Source organism: Pongo abelii, chromosome 2 (genome assembly GCF_028885655.2).
Source record: "Pongo abelii isolate AG06213 chromosome 2, NHGRI_mPonAbe1-v2.0_pri, whole genome shotgun sequence".
Classification (NCBI taxonomy): Eukaryota; Metazoa; Chordata; class Mammalia; order Primates; family Hominidae; genus Pongo; species Pongo abelii.
This window is the reverse complement of record NC_085928.1, coordinates 63,953,611-63,978,526: the sequence shown is the minus strand read 5'-3', so window position 1 is coordinate 63,978,526 and position 24,916 is coordinate 63,953,611. Positions and strand designations below refer to the sequence as shown.

Sequence of the window (24,916 nt, the reverse complement as noted above, 5' to 3'; positions counted from 1 at the left end):
CTTATTAAAGAATTTATTATAACCTGAGGATTGTACTTCTTCGTACCATCTTTCATCTGTTTCTTTCTTTTTATTCCTATTGCTAGAATCAAGTTCAGGACTTCATCACCTCTTGCCTGGATTACTGATTTGCTTTCTAATGGGAAGTCATTATCTCAATAATAACTCTGCTTTCTCTCTGATGGAATTGAGACAGATCCATTTTTTTCTTTGTTTTTTGTTTAGATTCGCTCTAAACTTGTAATATTTTTGCTAAAAGTATCAGTGATTACCCATCGTTAGCAATAAAATTGACTGTAGACTTTTTTTCTGACGTTCAAAGTCAGCCACAAAGATGCCCAATTTTTCTTTTAATCTCCTTTTCCTCTATTGCTCTAAATAGTTGCCAAACTCATTGCTATTTCATGAACATGCCCCACCAAATACTTGCATGGTGCAGTTTGTATCCTGATGTTGTCACAGCCTGGAGTGTGCTCTTCCATTTTTCTTGCCCCAGTGCTGTGTATTTGACATGTGTTCTAGATACATTCTTTGTGAAATATTTCTGATTTTTCTAAACAAGATGCGATCAGTTTTTCCTCTGCAGCATCATAACTGTGTAAACAACTTCCATGCCAGATTTTAGTTTGCTCTTTTCTATTATAGTTTTAATTTTTCTTGTTTCTCCTTTTAGACTGTAAACATATTCAGGAAAAAAACTGTATTTTATTATTTCCTATATCTTCTATCTAGTATATGTCTCAATGCCTTGTATAAAATGGGAACTGTGTAAATGTTTGTTAGATTGAGAGTAATTTGTCACAGATCTATATATACATAAAATTGATGTAATGTACTCTTAAGCACGCCATCAGGAAGGGATATTTACAACACACATAAAGGTACGACTTAAAGAAAGGTATATATTGTTTTTCAAATGATCTTGGTTGGCGATAGGTCTTCCCAAAGGTAGTCTATGACGTCGCTGGTTCAAATAAAATAAAATCCTTTCAAACTCATGGTTCTGTTGTTTTCAAATCCTTATATAAATATGGAAGAAAAACTTACGGAATTGCTTTGGCTCACTGAACTAGTAGAGTAACTAATTACAAAAATATATGTAAGTGTGTACATTTATTAATTAGTGTAATATGAGTCTTTTTGCCTGTTCATTTCTACCAATTGGAAAAGTAGAAATATTTTAAAGTCAAGGGAAAGTTCTAAAAATTTCCGTTACATTCTGTCTAGTAAATGGGAAATAATGTTCAAATCAAAGGTATGGAAAATACTGAAGTGCAGAATACCACAGACAATTTAGTTAGTGACTGGGCTTATTAACATTAACAGAAATGAAATACATTTTATACTTTTAAAAAGATGTTAAGAGTATAATAACTGTGGTGAGTAATCTATGATATTTAGTGCTTTAAATTTGATTCCTAAGTAAACAAGGAGCAATTATAACAACGTCACCCATGCCCCTTTGTTGAGTTATTGTTACTAAGGTAAGGCTTTGATTTCAAATGCTGATAATATATGGATAAGATAATATTCTAGAAGTTTATATCAAACAAACATAATATATTAAATACACACAAGTTCAGTATTGAATTATTTTGCTGTTCTTAACCCACTTTATGATTACTCTTTGCTACCTAAACACAAGGACAATTTCAAGCTCTGACTTTTTTACATTTTCTCCAGTCACACTAAGTAAGAGTTGCTCCTTCCCCCTCCCTTTTGCTCAAGGTAAGATGGAGAAGGGACAAGAATGGAGACAGGAGAAATGTGTACTTTGTGGTGAATTATATTTTCTTCTACAAAATAATAGAATTATATTATAAAACAATAGGACTAGATAGAAATTATGGAGGGAGGTATGTTGTTAATTGAAAACTCCTCTATAATTATTGTAAGACATAAACATGGAAAATTATTGTCATTAATATTGTGTATATATATATATATTTTTTTCCAGTTGGCTTTTTAGGAACATTGCATAGGCAAAATATTGTTTATAACCTACATAAATTATTTTCTAATTTTGAGTACCCTAGAATAATGGTGATCAATAAATTTTATATTCACATTGCTATTAAAATATAAATTATAGCCTTATCAATTTAGCAGTTTTCATGGATTTCCCTCCAAAAGCTTAAGTGTTTTATTATTTGGCATTCATCTAGTTACTCCTCCCCTCAAAAACCCCCATCCTTCAATAATAAACATTTTTAAAACTAACATCGACATCGCACAAGTTTTTGGAATGCTTTCTTGAAGTCTTCATTAAAGATTGTGTAAATCAGTGGATTTATAAGGGAATTGAGATATCCAAGCCATGTCAAAAAATTGGACATTTCTTCAGAAATTTTACATTTTTCACAGACATTAACAACTAATTCTTTTACAAAAAAAGGAAGCCAACATATTACAAATGCACCCAAGATTAATCCCAGGGTAGTGGCTGCTTTCCGTTCTCTTGTACCTGAGATCTTTTGCCTTCTCCAAGATTTCTCATGCTTGAATTCAGACCTGAGACTTCTCACTGTGCTATGAATTTTATCAAAGTCTGTTGATGGGTCAGATAAAGACTTTTCTAGTACATAGGGTGTGGAAACCGATTTAGTGCTTTTCTCACCACTCTCCAAAAGGACTTGGCCATTCACCTCCTCCTTTGCAATCCTACTTGCTTGTCTCTTGTGGTATAATGTCTTTGCTGCTCTATATATTTTGTAGTAAAGGATCAAAATCAATGCCAGTGGGATGTAGAAAGCTCCAAATGTTGAGTAAATGGTGGAAACAATGTGGTCGTGCTTGATGATGCATTCATCATCTCTGCTAGTTCCTTGGTGCCTCCAGAATAGAGGAGGCATAGAGATAAAAACAGATATAATCCAAACTATTGTAATCATAATGCCAGCATGCTTTGGAGTCCTTTTCCTGGCATACTCAACAGCATCTGTGATTGCTCGATACCGATCCAAAGCTATAGCTGAGAGATGCAAGATGGAGCACGTGCAGCAGGTAATGTCAACACTCAGCCAAATGTCACAGACCACTTGCCCCATAATCCAGCTCTCTCTCACAATATACACAATGCTGAAGGGCATCACCAGGACAGCCACAAGAAAATCTGTGACTGCAAGGGAACAAATTAAATAATTGGCTGGATGGTGCAGCTTCCGGGTCACAATAATTGCAGCGATCACAAGGGAGTTGATAGTTGTTGTCATCAGTGCCAGCCCAGAGAGAGTGAGGGACACCAGAATTTTGGATGGCATTCTGTTTAACAGTTCCTCTGAGGTCAGGTTTTGATCAGATGAATTTAAGAAATCCATTTTCTTTGTTTTAAAAGATTAATATAGCTGAAAAATGGATACCTGTAACAAGGGAAGAGAAAAAACAGTTCAGAGAAGGCTTCAAGAACTTTTCTCTTCCTTTCAGAATAATTTTTAAAAAGTATATGTTATATTTTCCCAGAATATTCTATAGATTAAAAAAATGAGGTTCAGATTGAAGGTTTTTAGTTTTCCTTTTTATTTAAGAAATTTAATTAGAACGGTAAAAAAAACCAGTAACTTCCAAAACATTTCTTAAAATATAGGTTAAATGCAACAATTTTTAATGAATAGTCTAGCCTGTTACTCAGTGAAATCTCTGCCATTATAGAATTGGTTTTTCTCTTTGTCCATGTCAGAAAAAGTTTAAAAGTGCAGCAGGCCCGGTCTCACTAACGCAGGCCTCCATAACAACTGTCTTAGTACTACTGACTGAGTAGTTAAGTTACATATTCAAAGCTGATAGAGCCAGTGCCCTTATTCAAAGGCTGGAATGTAACGAAGAGCCCATGAAGAGTTTTGCTTAGGCTTTTCCTAGGCTTGAAGCATGACAAGATAACAAAGGAATTATTAACAGGATCCATTTAGGATTAACCAGTTTTACTGGGGGTCTGAAGAAACTCCACAAACAAGTTTATTGGGGTCTAAAGGAACTCCCCCAACCTTTATGATTTAGCAGGAGACAAGAAAAGGGTAATCACCCCAGCACCTAGACCCATTTAGATTAAGTAAACTTACTGAGGCTCCAGAAGAAGGCCTTCAGGACTTAGACCTCAATTATAAATTAAAAGAAGTTAATCTTCTTTGTCTTTAGATGAATGCACACTTACACGAAGACATATAGCTTAGAAGGTATTTAAGCTCTGGAAAACTTTGTAATTTCCAGGCCTTCTCCCTGTAACCGGTTACAGAAATAAAAACTCTCTTTCTCCCCAGTTCATCCGCATTTTGTTATTGGGCTGCGAAAATAGCAGCCTGACTCTCAGTTTGGTCCGGGAACAAAAGCACACGCCATTTGTGCACTGTATGATGCAATATAAGAAAATATTATATTAAAAACAGTATTCAAAATAATAAATAATTTTGTACTTAATTGAAAGTTACATTGAGAACATTATCATTAGGCTTGTGGAGACTAAAGGAACTTTTAATATATTTTATGTCAAGCTATGGAGGTTATATAAAGAGAAATAGCAAAAAAAATTAGTATATCCTTAGCATTCCATGATCATTGTATGAAATTAGGAAAATGTCAGAGTGCTTACTTGTCTTTGTGGATATAAGTAGTTAATTTGGTTTAAAAAGATAAAATAAGATTAGTTGGAATCAAATAATCGTACAACACTACCCATTATAATAATGACAGCTATGACCAATCAAGTCAGTTACCAAAGAAACTTACTAGTAAGGACAGCTCCTAATGGCACTCACTCTGAAATGGAAATTATTCTTCTGTATAAGTCACCATTGTAATGACCGGGTTACCTTGCTTCTGAAAAAGGACTCTCCATTCATGGCTTATAAGTTTTGCTTTAGTCCATTACATTAATTACAAGTCAATTAAGAACATTTGGAGTATAATAAAATAGGATTAATATCTTTGATAAATAGCACATTTTTTTAAATCAATCCTCTTCTCTCTAACAACTTTTTAGCAGTTACTAATATTTTAGGAAAGGACAATATGGAGACCTGATATTTTATTCTTAGTTAGAGCTATTACTATATTTTCACATTCCTTAAATTAACGTTAAAGTAGTTCTGTTTTATTTGTTGGAACTGATAAATTAATACTTGAAAATACTTAATTTTTATATCAAGTACTTCATAAGAATATGAGTAATCATAAATATAATGTGGTTAGGTATATTATAAAACACCTTGAACCAGGCCCGGTAGCTCATTCCTGTAATACCAGCACTTTGGGAGGCTGAGGCAGGCGGATCACTTGAAGTCAGGAGTTCAAGACCATCCTGGCCAACGTGGTGAAACCCCATCTCTACTAAAAATACAAAAAAAAAAAAAAAAAAATTAGTGGGGCGTGGTGGCACACGCCTGTAGTCCCAGCTACTTCGGAGGCTGAGGCAGGAAAATCACTTGAACTCAGGAAGTGGAGGTTGCAGTGAGCCAAAATCGTGCCACTGCACTTCAGCCTGGGTGACAGAGCGATACCCCATCTCAAAACAACAACAACAACACCACCACAACAAAAACCGAAACAAAAACTTTGAAATGCAGCATATTTTCTATTCTATTCTACTTTGGGTACCAGTACTAAATTTAATTTTTAGTAACTGTTTGGGTTAACAGTACTACATTTAATTTTTCTTTTCAGACATTCACTGAAGGCAAGTGCTGTTAAGCAAATTGAGTGGCAGAAGAAATTTGAATACCTTTCTGGTATTTGAATACCTTTCTGGTATTTGAATACCTGAAAAAGAGTGATTGTCTATTGTGTATTTGAGAAGTAGTTGCCTTTCTCTTTTTTTTTATGTCAACATTTAGCCAGTTACAAAGGGCAACTAAGGCAACTCCTGGTAAAGAATGGAGGCTAAAGTGTTAGAAACTCTAAAAAAGTGGTTCTTGAATTTGGAGTGCCTCAGAATCACTTGGATGGCTTGTTAAAGCAGATTGCTGTGTCCCACCCTCTCGAGTTGGTGACTCAGCAAGTCTGGTGAGCTTGGGGATCTAAAATCTACACTCCTAGCAAGTTCCCGGGTGATACTGATGCTGTTGGTCCAGGGAGTTAGGTTTCTGGGCATAATCAACAGGCTGTTTCTCATCTGTCTAATTTTTTTTCAGTGCTGCCACATCTATGAGTTTCTCTCTCTTGACTTTTGTCCTCTGAATTTCGTGCTATACAATTTTTTCAGTGTCTCTCATTTTTACATTCTTATTTCTTGGAGTTTCTTAAATAAATTATCTTACACTGGCATATATATATAATACATGTATTATATATATAATTATATATGTAATTATATATAATACATGTATTATATATATATAATATATATATAATATATATTATATATATTATATATAATATTATATATATATAATTATATAATATATATTATTATATATATATAATTATATATATATAATACATGTATTTTATATATATATATATATATATTTCCCTATTTTTATTGCTATCTTCATCCAGCTCTTGGACCTTGTGTTCTGGGTCTTTTAACTCCCCTTCTTTCATATTGTTTCTATTCTTTTCAGTTGATATGAAAGTTATACTATGAACATATTTCCTAAAATCAGTATTGGATCACAGGGCCTATGATGTAATCGTGTGCTTAGGCACCATCATGACTGCCATTAAAATTCTTGATATGTGTTTTTAGTATCAGTGAACCTCACAGTCTTTAGCTAGTTTCCCTGGAAACACTTGTAGAAGGTCAATGATTACATGTAAAATGCTTACTTCAAAACCAACAAGATGTATTAGTAACATGGTAAATTAATTAATTTCTACTTTACTTCCAATATTTCCCCTATTCTCTTATCATAAAATTTGCACTAAATATTAAATTTAAAAAACTGAATAATTTCTTAATTGGTTAATTCCTTTGGAATGGTGTTTATTTGTTTATTTTATTTTATTTTATTTTTTTGAGACAGAGTCTCACTCTGTACCCCAGGCTGGAGTACAGTGGCATGATCTTGGCTCACTGAAACCTCTGCCTCCCAGGTTCAAGCAATTCTCATGCCTCAGCCTCCCAAGTAGCTGGAATTACAGGCACGTGCCACCACACCCGGCTAATTTTCTATATTTTTAGTAGAGACGGGGTTTCACCATGTTGGCCAGGGTGGTTCAGAACTCTTGGCCTCAGGTGATCTGCTCACCACAGCCTCCCAATGTGCTGGGATTACAGGTGTGAGCCACCATGCCCAGCCTGCAATGGTGTTTATTTAGTGCTATGGGAATTCATTTAAAAGTGCTGACAGTTTTCATAATATGAGCAAAAATAACTTTCCATTTTAATTTGCCTGATAAACAATCTTGGCATAAGAGCTCTTCCAGAGATTATTCTGAAATTACCTTTTGAATACAATTTTAAACAAGAGAAAGTGTCAGAAAGAATTATGTGGGTTTCCATAATAAAAATTAATTATGTAGCAAAATTGACAAGCTTAAAATTAGAAGGTGAATTGGTTGATAATTCAATGGATTTCCCTAAGCATCAAGTTGTAGCATTTAAATTAAGCTCAATAAAATGGTACCTAATGCCAAGAAAAAAATAAAAATTTTGGGTTATATTCTAGAATTATATGACAAAACTTATCTGTCACATAACTTACATTGCAGCTTTCCAGAAATCTTTTTAATGTTAAATTTAGAACTGTAATTAATCTTCTGATAGTTGTATTTATAGACAACAAAGAAAATAGAAAAACAAAAGCAACCAATGGCGCTGGGTTTTATTTTTATTTTTCTCCTATTTCTCTTGCTATTTACAATGAGAAATGTAATAAACCATCGACCTTTATTAATTTAGACATGGCCTCTGACCAGGTGTTTTTCTGTTCCTTTATATCTTAAGTTCCTACTGTGCATCTTCATGGTGCTAGGGACCACCTCTGGGTTACTGGACACAGAGTATGCTACATATGTCCCTCCTACTCTTAGAACATAGACTGCATTCTGTATTTGAATGTCTTCACTGGGAAAAAAATCAAGATTAGTCTGTAAGTAGAGCCTGCAGTCTCATGTGTTATGTACAGCCTTCTTGATAATAACAGAGAAAGAAAACTTCCCCAGGTTTTATTCAACATGAATATTTGCCAATTTGTTGATTTAGCGGCATGAAGCATTTACTCCTCTGCTTACTCAGTTTTTAAAATCTAATGCTTATTTATATTCAGGTGTTTGTTTGATCTTGATATCCAATTATATTGTCCTCAAGATTAAATTATTAGCTCCTAGCCACGTAGTTTAATTCATTTTATATTGTAAATAGCCTGGGACGGTTGTCATACACAAATAGTTTTTATAATAACATTGTGAAGTAAAATTCAATTCTGTCGAGACCTTATGAATACCTACAAGTTGGCTGTTTTAATTAGAATAACAATAACATTCATCTTTTCTGAGTGTTTACTTCTGCATGCAATGTACTAAGTGCTTTCCATGCATTAACATGCTTAATCCTCATAGCTAACCTTTGAGGTAGGTACAATTACTGTCTTTCTTTTCACAGATAAGATAACTGAAGCACAGATGTTTAATAATCTCTACAATGACAACACAACAAATAATTGGTGGAACAAATCTATTCTTTTAACCACCATTTTTCTCTCTGTAGGAGATGTATTACTGAATAGTTGTATTTTAGTCATGAGGCTTATCAAGTAACTACTTTTTCTTTTCTTTTTTTTTTTGAGATGGAGTTTCGCTCTTGTTGCCCAGGCTGGAATACAATGGCGTGATCTCTGGCTCACCGCAACCTCTGCCTCCTGGGTTCAAGCAATTCTTCAGCCTCAGCCTCCCGAGTAGCTGGGATTACAGGCATGCGCCACCACACCCGGATAATTTTGTATTTTTAGTAGACAGGGGGTTTCTCCATGTTGGTCAGGGTGGTCTCAAACTCCCAACCGGAGGTGATCTGCCTGCCTCGGCCTCCCAAAGTGCTGGTATTACAGGTGTGAGCCACTGTGCCTGGCCCTCAAGTAACTACTTTTTCTATAAAATAAAGATTATGTTATAAAATGAGAAGGGTGTTCAAATGTAAGCAAATATCCAATAAAATTAATGTTTAAGGTAGCAACCAGGTCTACATGTGTTGATTATAACAGTAGGAATGTATTCGTGGTGCTTTCCAATTTTTTTTACAGCCTTTTCAACTCTTAGACTTCCTTTTTGCTCTTATATTTCTTTGCTTTCATTTATTCCTTTAAGAACTTTTTAAGGGAGTGTTATTTTTGTGCTAATAAATCTGAGAGTTATAAAAATACCTCTCTTGGCTGGGTGTGGTGGCGCACACCTGTAATCCCAGCACTTTGGGAGGCCAAGGTGGGTGGATCACCTGAAGTCAGGAGTTTGCAACCAGCTTGACTAACATGGTGAAACCCTGTCTCTTCTGAATACAAATAATTAGCTGGGTGTGGTGGCACATGCCTGTAATCTGAGCTACTTGGGAGGCTGAGAGAGGAGAATCACTTGTACCTGGGAGGTAGAGGTTGTAGTGAGCCAAAATCATGCCATGCACTCCAGCCTGGGCAAAAGAAGCGAAAGAGCAAAACTCCGTCTCAAAACAAAAACAGAAGCAAACAAAAAAAACCTCTTTCCTACCACCACCAAGAAAAATCTATCCCTGGACAAAACAAAACAAATCAAAACAGCAAAACAAAACAACACTTTGAACTTGTCATTAAGAAGCTAGCTTTGGCAATGAAACCTCTTAACATATAATTATAGTACAATTATACAATGCAATAAGGGCATTATGGAGATACGTGTAAAGTATCCTGGAAATACTGGTGAGGGAGAATTAATTAATCATACCATGGTTAAACAGGGAAAGCCTTTGCAGGTAGAGGAAAAGTTTAAGTATGAGCAAAAGCAGAGGCATAAAAATGCAGGATGCATCAGACATGTGAAATCAGCAGTCTGATGTGCTACCTACTTACTGCAAAGGCACTTTAGGGCTAGAGTTGGAGGTGAGAGATGAAAATTAACTGAGGAAGACAAAGAGGTGGCTTGCATGCCATGATAAAGACACCAGGTTTTATTTTGAAGGCAGTCAGAAGTCTTAGAAATGTTTAAGAAGGTAAGTGAAAGGATATCTGAGTTTTGGCCGAGTGAGGTGTGCAGGTGGCAAGGTACAGCTTGAAGAGCGTAGTGCTGCTGCTCCAGGGAAAAGCCATAAGCAAAAAGATTAAAGAATGCTTTTGAGAATATAGCTGAAATTATAACCTTCAAAAGGTAACTGGAATAAAAATGGTCTATGTTTTTTTACTCTTCCATTAGTGTTTGAAATTTAGGGTTTATATTGCTAAGTAAAAGATAATTCAATTTATTCAGGACTGGATCAGGAATTGGGATGCAGACTGGGGTCAGAGGCCAAGGGAAAATGTTGGTGGGTGTGCTGGATCAGTACTAGTTTCATAAAACAGCAGGCCAGAGAGGGCAACATGCTGAGAAAATAGGCCAGCATTGAGTAATTTGAGGTCCTGATGAGGTTCAGGAGCAGGTGTAAAGTGGGCTCAGATAATGTGCAAGGATGAAAAAAAGATGAGATTGCGGTTAGGTTCCGAGCCTGGGATTGTAGAGTTTTGAATTTAGGGAGTGATTGCAGGGCTGGAGTATGAAAATGTATAGGATTGCTCTATAACTCTTCTGTATCAGTGAAGACCTGCTTACTGAGAGAGATGGGAAACTATGCAAGGCTTTTACAGCACTTCAGTCAATGGAACCTTGCCTATATTTGCCATGTATATGTATACATTTTCTTTTCCCTATTTTTTTAAATCACTGCCTGCTGGATCTGGCCTCTAGGATCCTGATATACACTTCTCAGATTTGTACACTTGACTTTTTGGCTTTGAATACTTATCCCTCCCCACCATGTCTTGCTTTAACTGTCCATGTCCAACTTAGGGGTGTGCTTGTGTTTCCTAGATGTCTGACCTATTCTTTCTTAGTTTATGAATTATGTTCCCTTTAGTTTGTCTGATGGATCCAATGACTTCCATCCATTTCATAAGCAAAATATATTCATGTGCTCCCCAAACTCCCCCAGATCTCATCTCATCATGGCACCAGTCTTGAAGTCCATGATCTCATGTATTGTATCAAGTCGAGAAACAGATGAGGCTCCTTGAGGCTCAGTGCATCTTGACTCAGAGAGCTGTGAACTAAACAGGCAATTTATCTGTTCTCCAATCCTTTATATGTAATGGTGAGTTGAGGGCAGGATAATTGCAATAGATACCCCCATTCAAAAAGATAAGGAAATGGGAAACACATAGTGGCCACTGACCTGAATTCACCCAGACAAATGTTATCAGAGGGCTCTCCTCTGAGGGTTAGAAATGCACCTTCATTAGGGCCCACTTCTGCTTCCTGATTTAGTTCTCTAACTCACTGCACTCCACGGCTCTTGAAACCCCCTCCAGTCTCTTGACTCTGCTCTTGAAGAGATCCTGTCTGGTTTCTGGAAAGCAGTCTGGATTATAGCTAAGTAGCCTTCTTAGCCTGCTTTCTGCCTACAGAAAGTCTTTTCATTTTGAGCTCTTTTCCTTTTAGTTCAAGTTAGTATAGTTTTCTTCAAAACTTTGTGTCTCCCTATGAATCGGATTGACAGTCACTACATGCCCCAAATGTCATATGCATAATTCTTTCCAAGACAGACTTTCTTCTTTTTCAGACTATTTCAGGCTATTCTTAGACTATTAGGGCTGTGGGGCAACACCCTTAAGATTTTTAGAAGTCCCTTTCTCTAGCTTAGATATGTAGAAAATATCTGAGATATTTAAAAATATCTTGATATTTAAAAATATTTAGAAAGGGCAGGGTGCAGTGGCTTATGCTGTAATCCCAGTATTTTGGGAGGCCAAGGTGGGTGGATCACTTGAGGTCAGGAATTTGAGACCAGTCTGGTCAACAAGGTGAAAACCCATCTCTATTAAAAATACAAAAATTAGCCAGGTGTGGTGGCAGGTGCCTGTAATCCCAGCTACTCAGGAAGCTTGGACATGAGAACTGCTTGAGGTGGAGTTGCAGTGAGCTGAGATCTGCCACTGAACTCTAGCCTGGGTGACAGAGTGAGATGTAAAAAAAAAAAATTAGAAAGAAGAAGGCATTCTAATTTTAAACGGAATTTACATATATGCACACCTCATTGCTTAAATGGATCTGGTTATTGTTTTCAAGAGACATCTGCTTGTTAGTCTGCTACACTTGAGAAAATAATTAAATTGCAACAATGACAATCTTAGAGAAAATGACACCACATTCAATGAACACACTGAAAACAGCTACAGGAGCACCTGCTATGGAAAAGAGAGGAAATACACATGTACAGACTCAGTAGGTTGTACTATTTGCTTTGTTTGACTGTTGCTGAAACCTAAAGAGAAAAGAAGTTAAGTGTGTGGGGTGGAATGTAAAGGAAGGGTGGGGAGATATGGCAGAAGTGGAGTTGTGAAGGTAATAGAAACTGATGTTTATTCCTGAGATTATGACTTCAACTAATTAAGAGACTATCAACTATTGTGAATAAAACCCACAATTGCGGCTGGGCACAGTGGCTCACACCTGTAATCCTAGCACTTTTGGAGGCTGAGGTGGGCAGATTGCTTGAGCTCAGGAGTTTGAGACTAGCCTGGGCAACACGGTGAAACCCCGTCTTTACTAAAATACAAAAAATTAGCCGGGTATGGCAGTGTGTGGCTGTAGTCCTAGCTACTCAGGAGGCTGAGGCAGGTGAATCACTTGAACCTGGGAGATGGAGGTTGCAGTGACCTGAGATTGCACCACTGCACTCCAGCCTGGGTGACAGAGCAAGACTCCATCTCCAAATAAACACACAAACAAAAAAACCCAAAACATAAAACAAACCCATAAGTGCTAGTGATGCCAGTGGTGGCCCACCCAGAGAGGCTGCTGGAAACACATCAGCTGTGGCAGGTGAGGTGCAGGCTGGGCTGTGCACTTCAGGGAGCTGGTGGGAGCTGGGAACAGATGAGAACCCTTCACCCTTCTGAGTTGGGAGCCCCACCTCCCCAGGTGTGGCAGCAGTACCCCAGCTACAGCTGTGGACCTGGACATTCCTGTGCTCTCAGGGTCATGGGAACCGTCCCTGCCCCCGCAGGCTCAGAAGTGCCTACTCTTGCTGCCTGATCTCTCCCCACTCCCAGCGCCCACTCTCATTTAGGAGCAAATTTGAAGCTGAGCCCGAGTGTTGTGTATGCACTTGAAGCAGTGCTGACATGTCAGCTCCCTGCTGCCTTGGCATCCTCTGGACTTTGGACACTGAAAAGAATGGGAGGGAGGCCGAGGGGGGACTGAGGGCAGCTAGGTGCAGGCCTGCAGACACCCCTCAGCATGAACAGCCTGAGCGCCATGAATGATGTAATTGATGGTGGCAGGAGGCAGACAGGCTCCTGGGTGGAAAGGAGCAAGCCCCCAGTGAAACCCCATGTTCAAACCAGGGATAGCCTGAAGCCTGGATGCTGGGTGGCCTGTTCCATAGCCAGGAGTGAAAACTTATGGTGCTTTTTCCAGGCCCGCCCATGGCTGCTCATGGACCAGTAAGCATGCACTTCCCCCCTTCTGAAGCCCATGAAAACCCTGGACTCAGCCAGACTTGGAAAGATGACAGGATGACCTGCCCATGGATAGGAGCTACCCACTCTGGGTCTCCTCTCCACTGAGGGCTGCACAGATGTTGAGATGACCTGCCTACAGGTAGAAGCTACCCACTCCAGGTCTCCTCTCTGCTGAGGGGTGGAGAGATGTCATCGGGATGACTGCCTGCAGATAGGAGCTACCCACTCCAGGTATCCTCAGAGCTGTAATATTGCTCAATAAAGCACTCCTTTGCCTTGTTCACTCTCCATTTGTCCATATGCCTCATTCTTCCTTGAAGCAGGACAAGAATTTGGGACCCACTGAATGGCAGAACTGAAAGAGCTGTAACACAAACAGGGCTGAAACACACCCTGCTGCTTGCCACAGTGTGGGCATTGAGGAGAGAAGAGCTGTGGCCTTTCCAGGAGCCCAGACCTAAGGGCTCCCTGAACCAGGGCTGTGACACTGTGGGGCTCTGCAGTTCCTGGCATCTTCAAGCTTCCAGGTGCCACTGCATTCTCCTCATTTAGATGTGGGTGTGCACAGCAGAAGCTGCTTGCAGAGCATCTGATTCAGCTGCAGGGTTGCAACAGAGGTTGCACAGAGGTGGCACCTGGGGCTGCCTGCCTTGCCACAGCAGCCAGCATGCCTGGCTATGTGCAGTAGCTGGATTGCATGCTCACTTGCTCATGCACCCCTTGCTGCTCCACTCCATGCCTGGCTCACCCTTGAAAGGCATGGGGTCTTGGCTGGCAGCCAAACTGAGAGCAGCCTGCCAGGCTGAGTGGGCAGAACAAGCCCAGTGGGCCGAGTAAAACTCAGGCAAAGGTGCTACTGGCCACAGAGGCTTCTGGCTGGAAAAGTGACAACCTAAGGATCCTGTGACATTTTTGGGGGCTCATCCAGGATCTGTGGAAGGGTGAGTACTAGCGGATTTGCTGCTTTCTGTTCATTTTTTAGAGTCCCTAAACTCCACAATCACCAGAATGAAAGGAAAATACTGGGTCTCTGTCGGCCAACTAGAAATGACTATCATGGCTGCCGGACTTAGGACACAGAGGACAGGCTTGCCAGGGAGAACACTGTCAATCCCCCATCACCCTCGGGTGTTGGGAATGTGGGCTTTGTTCCAATCCAGTTTCCCTTCATGGAGGTCTAGTGGTTGTTTGGATTGGAAGGTGGTCCTTGGGCAACTGAAGGTATCTGGCTGAGGCTACTCCCTGGTGTTATCCAAAGGCCCCTGGGCTAACTCCAGTCCCTGACTGCCCATTAGGATGTAGCACTAGGACCCTCAGTCTTTCCCATCTCCCTTCCTTCCTTCCTTCCTTCCTTCCTTCCGTCCTTCCTTCCTTCCTCCCTTCCTCCCTCCCCCCCCCCCCTTCCTTCTTTCCACTCCAGTTCCTGATTGCCCATTAGGGTGCAGCAATAGGACCTTCAGTCTTTCCCATCTCTCTCTTTCTTCTCCCCGAGGGCCACAGACAACCTGCCTGTGGATGGGAGCTAACCACTCTGGGTCTCCTGAGAGCTGTACTGTTGCTGTACTGTACTGAGAGCTGTACTGTACTGAGAGCTGTACTGTACTGAGAGCTGTACTGTTGTGCAATAAAGCAGCCCTTCACCTTGCTCACTCTCTAGTTATCATTCTTCCTCAACTTCCAAGAACTCAGGACCCGTCAAATGAAAGAGCTGTAACACAAGCAGGACTGAAACACAACTCCCCAACTCATCAAGTTGTGGATGATGAGAAGGAAAGAAGAGCTGCGGCCCTTCTGGGAGCTCAGGGAGTGGTGCACTTGAGATGACACCCTCTTTGGGGTCTCTGCAATTTCTAGAGTCTTCCAGCTTCTGAGTACCACCATGTTTCCCTCGTCCAGAGGTGGGTGCCCACAGTGGAACCTGCTTGTGGTGCATCTAATCCAGCTGCAGGCTTGCATGAAGCTGGCACCTATGCCAGCTCCTGGAGCTGCCCGCCTCTCTGCAGCTGCCAGCTTGCCTGGCTGTGTGCAATGGCTGGACCCTGCACTCACTCACTCACATACCTCTCGCCTCTATGCATCTAGCTCGCCCTTGGCAAGCATGGGATCTGGGCCAGTAGCCTGAGTTAAGTGCAGCCTTCCAGGATGAGTGGGAAGAACAAGTCCAGTGGGTCTGAGTAAAACTAAGGCAAAGGCGCCACTAGCCCCATTGGCTTGTGGCTGGAAAAGTGACATGTTAAGGATCCTGTGACACCAGATTTCAAGAAAAATTCATTTAAAGTGACTCCCCCACATCATAGTGTGAGCTCAGGAAAGTCATTTCAGCTTTAAAAGACTCAGCTTTGGCGGGGCGCGGTGGCTCATGCCTGTAATCCCAGCACTTTGGGAGGCCAAGGTGGGTGGATCACGAGGTCAGGAGATCGAGACCATCCTGGCTAACAACGTGAAACCTTGTCTGTTTTAAAAATACAAAAAAAAAATTAGCTGGGCGTGCTGGCGGGTGCCCGTAGTCCCAGCTACTCAGGAGGCTGAGGCAGGAGAATGGCGTGAACCCGGGAGGTGGAGTTTCCAGTGAGCTGAGATCGCGCCACTGCACTCCAGCCTGGGTGACAGAGTGAGACTCCGTCTCAAATAAAAAAAAAAAGGCTCAGCTTCATTATCTGTAGAGGGAAAAAATAAATGTCAAACATTATGAAGGGTTGTTGAAGATTACATATAAATCTGTTAGGTACCTGGCTTCTAAAAAACTTAATATTTTTATTTGTCATCTGGAGTATAGGGCTAGCAACTCTACCTTTAGGATTGTGGTTAATGTTGATAATAGTTATGAAATAAGTCTAGCTGAGTAAAAAGCATTTTAATTTTTACCCCAGTCTTCCTTTGATGGTATCTATAGTACCATCATTGTCTAATATCAAGTTTTCTAATTCTACAATATGTAAGGGGATGGTGGGAGAAAATAGTGCACAATTACCATAAATGAGGAATGGTGTACTCTCCTATTATGTAAGTCAAAATGAAAAACAGGTAATATGTTGGCAAGCTAGAGATGGAAATTTTGAAAGATTATGGTCATGATCTTTTCCTCCATCTTGACTACCATTCCCTCTCCTTGAGTAATAAGCAAGGCAAATAGTTCACACCATAGTGACATTGGATATAATAATATATTATGTAAGTGGTTATCACCAGGAACTAGACAAAGAATCTGGATATTCTGTGCCCTTACTGGAAAGTTACTAAAAAGTCGATATTTAACTATGTGCATGATATGAAAAATATTTTAAAACTTTTGTTTGTAAAGTTAGCTATCTGATAAATATCTTAATCTAGGGAAAAATACTGGGTTGGACAAGGTCTATCTCAAAATCGGGGGTGACAATAGCTATTTTTCTTAAACATGAATAAAAACATTATGTTAAATTATTTAGAAAAATATAACATGCTTAGGGTGTGTTAAAACTGATTGAAAGCTGTTGTGATGTTCAAAAGAAAATTAATTTTAGTGATGATATTTGATTTAACAACTTCAGTTTTTTTTAATAGATGGGGGTCTTGCTATGTTGCCCAGACTTGATTTGAACTCCTCAGCCTCCTGAATAACTGGGATTATAGATGTGTGCCATGGTGTCCAGCTAGATTTTTTTTTGATCCATAATAATTAGTTAACCAAGCTAAACTGGCACAGTTTAAGCAATTTCAAGTACAACATATTTATTTCCCTCTCTTTTATTTTTGTTTTTTACTAGCACCAGGAAGTAGACTGTTACTTATATTTTATACAAATGTAATTAATGGAATAAAAGGTATTTCACCTGATCATAATGTATGCTCTTCCATTGTATTCTATTTTTCTTTTGTAAATATGTTAAATTAAAAGTATTCATTCTCTTTTTTAATCTTTAATCTACGTTTCTCTTTTGATTCTCTTAAGCTTTATACTTAAAGTACATTTTACATCAGGTAGGCTTAATAAGTACCAGCTGATTAACTGAGTAGCATAAACAAGACAAATGATTAATACTGACATTTATTGGGCACTCATGGCTTGGTGGGGCTGGTACATAAAGCAGAAGTCTAGTAACATAGTGTGAGTGCTAATTGCTGTCAGTTGAAATTGGGCAGTTGATTTTTCATCTTCAATTAATGGTATTACAGAATGTTCAGCACTCAACACAAGGCAGATGTTATATGGCCACAATTTGGAGCTCTGCTCAAATGCAATCTGGTCCTCCAGTTTGCTCACTAACCAAGGCTATCAACTAAAATATGAGGAAAAACTTACCTTTTAAACTTGGATAAGGCAGGCAGTGATTGTCTGAGACTTGTTTAGTATGTTTAGTAGCAATGTACACTGGCTTTTTCTAAAGTTTAAAAAGTCCATGATTTTAAATAAGAAGGGTATCTTTCTATTTTTATTTTATTTTATTGGCTTTACTTAATGCTGTAGAATAAAATATCTTGTTTCTTCCTGTTTTAGACAGTAAATTATCATGGAATGCAAAGATACACACTGAGGGACGGGACATAATTAACATACTAACATATTGAGATTCAGCTCCAAGATAATTAGGACACATTTGTCTGTGTTTGAATGATAAGAAAGGAGAACTTTCTTTAAGTACTTTGACTTAACATTCTTTTTACCATTTGAGAATACTGAAATTGATACCAAATAGTATCAATTCTCCAAGATTTTTGCAGAAAAATCCAAATCTTGGATTCCAAAATTTGGATTTTTGCAAGATTTGGATTTTTTTTTTGAGATTTGGATTTTTTCTCCTTTTTGGAGATTTTTGAAGCATTCATTTTCTCCAAGATTTTTGGACTAGCATTTTAAACTTAAGAAGTTCTTATTTAGTTACTCTGATTAAGTTACTCTGATTACTTCTAGACTTTGTTGACTTTGGTTACTCCTATAAGAGTAGCAATTATTATTTCTAGGTTGAAAGTATTTTAATAAATAAGTACACGAGACAGATACTAATAAAATTCATATGTTTTAGATAAAATTATAAAATATTATAGAGTATGTTGGATATTTCAGAAATGACATGGTTAAAGGATGATGGATTTATATATTCCCTAGTTGTGACTTAGCACAGAACAAATCTGAACTGTCATCTGAATGGAATTAAAAAATACTGGAGAACATAAATGCTAAACCTCCGAACTTGTTTCCTAAGTTTTGAGCATCAATCAGTCAATGTTTATTAAGCAATACAGTGTGTATTGGTTTCTATATGTAGTACATATGCATAAAAGATGCAGCTCATGCAATCAGGAAGAATATTGCTTATCAGTAGTTCAGGAAAAGACACATACACCTACTCTGCAAACATTTATTTAGTTCCAGCATTATAGTTAGCAGAAGCTGAGGGAGGATTCAGCATGATGAATAATATAGTTGTTGTTAAGACATTTTCTCCACTTGGGGCCACAAGTTCTGCAAAGATGTTGCCTGTTGGCAACAATGAGGTGGGTAATAGGATCTGGGCATGGCCTCTGCATGGAAATTAGTTTCCCTGGTTGCCTGCTGAGCAGACGAGGTTTCAGCAGTGGCATAAGCAATTATCTGCTGCTCGAGAGTTGTCTCACACACCAAACTGGCACTGGTGGCTCATTGGGACTTGTCTCTGGGTGCTGGTCATGTGTAATTCTGACATCTAAGTTCACACCTGGCCATGGTGAACAGGCAGCTTGCCTAGACTATTGATTAAGCTCCCTTCCTCACACCACATCTTTATAAATAGTTCTTATATCAATATGTTCTTTCTGCATTATCCTAATTTAAGCATGCCGTCAGTATTTCCCATTATGAACCTGATGGATAATAAAAATCATAACTCCCAGGCAATGATTGTTAACTAATAAGAATGATTAGTTTAGTAGGGCATGTGTCCAAAGGCAAGTGAATCCTAGTAATTTTACAGGAGTTTCTGGGAAGTAATTTTTATTTTTATTTTCTCACTGGACAGGCGGCAGTGAGTATTTAAGCCTGGATCTCTTGAAATCCCTTGCATCCACATGAGATACAAAGCACAATTTATACTCTGAAGTAGCGTATGCATTATATTTATTAGTGAATGTGTTTTTTAAAAGCCATTATTATGCATAGACGGTTATAGCAGTTTTGCCTGGGAGGAGTAAAAAAGATGTTACACTGGAGTTTTAAATTTAAGCTAGGCTTGAATAATGAATTTATTGAGTCAATAGATGGTTGGAGGGAGTAGGCTGCAGAGAGAGCATTTTTGGGAGAAGAAATAGAATTTGCAAAGTTATAATACCAGGAAGAGTACGGTAGGAGAATAATTTGAAAAGGTTATGGCAGTTGAGGATTGAAAAGTTGAATGGAAAGGAAGCTCTTTACATACCACAATCCTGGAGGCAATGGAGAGCGACTGAAGATGAAGCAGAATAGGTAAAGATTAGAGACCATGATAGGGATTATTATTACTTATTTTTTTTGATATGGAGTTTTGCTCTTGTCACCCAGGCTGGAGTGCAATGGTGCAATCTCGGCTCACTGCAACCTCCGCCTCCCGGGTTCAAGCGATTCTCCTGCCTCAGCTTCCCGAGTAGCTGGGATTACAGGTGCACACCACCACGCCTGGCTAAATTTTTTTTTTTTTTTTGTATTTTAGTAGAGATGGGGTTGGCCAGGTTGGTCTTGAACTCCTAACCTCAGGTGATCCGCCTGCCTTGGCCTCCCAAAGTGCTGGGATTACAGGTGTGAGTCACTGCTCCAGGCCAGGTATTATTAAAGCAGCTGAGATGTGAGACAATGAGACTCTAGCCAAAAAAATGAAACAAGGTGATGGAGAGAAAGAAAACAGGTTTAAGCTTCTTTAGCGTATGACATGATTCTATAGCTTATTTTTGGAGGGGAGGAGGTGAGACTTGAGGAAGAAGGAGGTTTGATTCCTCTGTTACTCGATGGGCAACTAGTGGATGATAATGTCATTTACATGATTGGGAACACAAGAAAAGGAGGTTTAGAAGGGATTGAAAAGGATATAGAGTCAGGGGAAAGTAATAAGTAGTTTCAAACACATTGAGACTAAGGTATCATGAGATAGCCCACATAGAGTTGTCTAGTTGTCTAGAAGGCATATCTGGATTGAGATGTAATTTAAAATACATAGATGATTAATCACAACCTTGTGCATCTATAGTCACCAGAGATTGGTGAAGACAATATATTGAAGGATGAATAAAAGATGAAGAAATTGGGAAAATGTATGTGAAGTATTCATTTAAAAGATTTGGTTACTAATAAAAAACTTCAAATTTAGAAATTTTAAAAAAGGCAAGCAATAGATGGAAACTTTAAGTTGAGAAAATTGATTATTATAAAACACAAACATACTTTGATATATGTATATGGTAATGGGACTAAATCTGGCAAAGTAAAAATTTGAATTACAAATTTAACCACCATTTATAATTTATTATATGTCTTCCCTCATTAGAATGTAAGATCTAGAAGGGCTCAGACTTTAATCCCTGGGCCTAGAACAAAATTTGGTTCCTGCTAGTCACTCAAAAATTATTTAATAAATGAATGAGCGAATGAAAAACACTGTGTGTTAATTGAGGGTGAGGAAAAGCATGCACACTTACACACTGCTGACACAGATCGGTAACCCCATGGAGACAATATGGCAATCATTTTTATCCAGTCATTCTATTTCTAAGAACTTTCCCTATAAGTATATTTGCATGTGGTAGAAATGAATATGTATATCAGTAGAAGTAGGCAAATAAGTTATTGTGTATACATAAAATGAACAAAGCAGCTCTTTATATTTTGATATGAAAGAATTTCCAAAACATATTTTAAAGTGAAAATGAGTGCTGAAAAGTGTACATGGCAGGTTACTATTTATGTAAAAACAATTTATAAATGTACTTGCTTATTTGTATATGGAATATTTCTAGAAAGATACACAAGAGGTGGTTAACTGTGATTATCTCCAGGGGATGTGTGTCTAAGAAAACAGTTTGGAGAGACTCTAAAATTTTGCACCCATTATGCATTTGTTACTTACTTTTTAATATTTTATTTTATTTTATTTTATTTTTTGAGATAGGGTCTCATTCTGTCACCCAGGCTGTAGTGCAGTGGCATGATCACAGCACATGTCAGAGTCAACCTCCTGGGCTCTGGTGATCCTCCCAACTCAGACTCCCTAGTAGCTGAGATTACAGGCACTCCCCAGCACACCTGGCTAATTTTTGTAGAAACGGGGTTTTGTCATGTTGCCCAGGCTAATCTCAAGCTCCTGGGCTCAAGTGATCCTCCTGCCTCGGCCTCTCAAAGTGCTAGGATTACAGGTGTGAGTCACCATGCCTGGCCGTTGTTACCTATTTTTTTAAAAAAAGACTGAAACGAACCAATCAAATTTATCGAATACTTCAGTTGATGTCAAATATGTTTCCAAGTATCTTGCCTTGTCTTATTTGAGGCCAGAAAGAAGGTAAGTGAAGGAAGTAAATTTACAGCTGGTGAATATGTGAGCATGTATGTGTTAAGGTGTTGGTAGAAAATGGCAGAAACTTCATGTGTCATAATTTCTATTTTCTCTTTGGGTGGAAGGTAGTGTCATCTGTGGAAGGGGAGGAGGCAGGGATCATGAAGGTAAGAGGAACATTCAGCACAGTTGCTATAGGAAGGAAGGTGAACAAAGGCAGATAAACAAATTCTGTGTATCATTTAAAGTTGAATAGGCATCAATCTATACTACTGTGCAATTTTTCTTTGGAAATGCTCAGTAGCCATATAAGAGTGGAAAAGAAACATTGTTGGATTATATATCTTGCTGTGGGGAAGCACATGGTAACTAGGGAGTTGAAGATATTATAACAGAAAAGTAGCTAAAGTCAAATGTAAATAAAGACACAAATAGGGAAATAAGTTTAGATTATAAGGGAAGGAATCCATGTCTTGAAAACAAGGGTGAATGTCATTAGTTGAGAGAAAGTGAGAATTTCAAGGCAGAGCTCTTATCTTTTCCAATTGATCAAAAAATTCTGCCCTTAGTACACAATTTTTTGGTTCCCAGCCCACAGGCTCTGAAGGGAGCCCTCTTGAGTAAAATTATTTTAGAATAGCTCCAGCTATTCCCTGAATGGCCCTCGCTCAGGGAAACATTTGTATTTCTCATGTACATTCTCACTTTGGGCTTTTCCTCTACCTCAGCAATTTTCAAAGTGTAGTTTCTGGATCAACAGCATCAGCATCACTTAGGAACTTTAAGAAGTGTAAATTCTTGTCCCCATCCTTGACACTGAATCAGAAACTTTGGGAATGAAACTCATCAATGTGTTTTAACCCCTGCCCCAACCAGAGGATTCAGATACATGCTTAACTTAGAACCATTGTTCTAGCTGTTCCCCTATACCTTACCTAAGATAACCAAACTTAGTTAATTAACTCCAACTCCTTCAAATCTTTGCTCAAATTCCCGCTACTCTGCTTAATGTTGCAACCTACATTTACCTCTCATCCTCCATGAATTAGTCTGTTCTCACACTGCTGATACATACCTGAGACTGGGTAATTTATAAAGAAAGAGAGGTTTAAAAGACTCACAGTTCCACATGGCCGGGGGGGCCTCACAATCATGGCAGAAGGCAAAGGCATGTCTACATGGCAGCAGGCAAGAGAGAGAGCATGTGCAGGGGAACTCCTCTTTATAAAACCATCAGATCTCTTGACACTTACTCACTATCATGAGAACAGAATGAGAAAGATGTGCCCCCCATGATTCAATTACCTCCCTCTGGGTCCCTCCCACAACATGTGGGAACCATAGAAGCTACAATTCAACATGTGGGTGGGGACACAGCCAAACCGTATCATTCCACCCCAGCCCCTCCCAATCTCATGTCCTCACATTTCAAAACCAATCATGCCTTCCCAACAGTTCCCCCGAATCTTAACTCATTTCAGCATTAACTCAAAGGTCCACAGTCCAAAGTCTCATCTGAGACAAGGCAAGTCCCTTCTGCCTGTGAGCCCATGTAATAAAAAGCAAGTTAGTTACTTCCTAGATACAGTAGGGGTAAAGGCGCTGGGTAAATACACCCATTCAAAATGAGAGAAATTGGCTAAAACAAAGGGACTACAGGCCCCATGCAAGTCCAAAATCCAGCAGGGCAATCAAATCTTAAAGCTCTGAAATGATCTCCTTTGACTCCCTGTCTCACATCCAGGTCATGCTGATGCAAGAGGTAGGTTCCCATGGTCTTGGGCAGCTCTGCTCCTGTGGCTTTGCAGGGTACAGCCTCCCTCCTGGCTGCTTTCACAGGCTGACATTGAGTGTCTGTGGCTTTTCCTGGAACACTGGTGCAAGCTATCGGTGGATCTACCATTCCAGGGTCTGGAGGATAGCGGTCCTCTTTTCACAGCTCCACTAGGCAGTGCCCCAGTGGGGAATCTATGTGAGAGCTTCACTCACACAGTTCCCTTCCACACTGCCCTAGCAGAGGTTCTTCATGAGGGCTTCATTCCTGCAGCAAACTTCTGGGTGGACATCCAGGTGTTTCCATACCTCCTCTGAAATCTAGGCAGAGGTTTCCAAACCTCAATTTTTGACTGCTGTGCACTTGCAGGCTCAATACCACATGGGACCTGCCAAGGCTTGGCACTTGCACCCTCTGAATCCGTGGCCCAAGCTGTACCTTGGTCCCTTTTAGCCATGGCTAAAGTGGTTGGGATGCTGAGTACCAAGTCCCTAGGCTGTACACAACAGGGGCGCCCTTGGCCTAGCCCAGGAAACCATTTTTGCCTTCTAGGCCTCTGGGCCTGTGAAGGGAGGGGCTGCCACAAAGGTCTCTGACATGCCCTGGAGACATTTTTCCCATTGTCTTGGAGAGTAATATTTGGCTCTACATTAGTTATTTTAAATTTCTGTAGCCAGCTTAAATTTCTCCTAAGAAAATGGGGTTTTCTTTTCTATCACTTTGTCAGGCTGCAAATTTTCCAAACTTTTAATGCTCTGCTTCCCTTTTAAACTTAAGTTCCAATTCTAAACCATATCCTGTGAATACATAAAACTGAATCCTTTTAAGTCACCTCTTGAATTCTTTGCTGCTTAGAAATTTCTTCTGCCTGGCCAGGTGTGGTGGTTCACACTTGTAATCCCAGCACTTTGGGAGGCTGACGTGGGTGATCACCTGAGGTCAGGGGTTTGAGACCAGCCTGACAAACATGGTGAAACCCTGTCTCTAGTAAAAATACAAAAATTAGCTGGGTGTGAGGTCAGGCGCCTGTAATCGCAGCTACTTGGGGAGGCTGAGGCAGGGGAAGT

General features: G+C 39.3%; 1 protein-coding gene across 4 annotated transcripts in view; it reads right to left on the bottom strand.

The window, feature by feature from the left end:
- Nucleotides 1-213: 213 nt before the first annotated feature.
- HTR1F (5-hydroxytryptamine receptor 1F) overlaps nucleotides 214-24,916 on the bottom strand; it is a 204,491-nt gene continuing 179,788 nt past the window's right edge. For 3 of the 4 annotated variants that reach the window (XM_024244975.3, XM_024244974.3, XM_024244972.3), the window contains exon 3: nucleotides 214-3,359. In XM_024244975.3, the coding sequence (XP_024100743.1) occupies nucleotides 2,217-3,317 (1,101 nt within the window). In that variant the 5' untranslated portion in view covers nucleotides 3,318-3,359 and the 3' untranslated portion in view covers nucleotides 214-2,216. Of the gene's footprint in view, nucleotides 3,360-11,372; nucleotides 11,490-24,916 lie in introns of those variants that run through there. The other variant, XM_002813411.5, reaches the window with a different exon arrangement.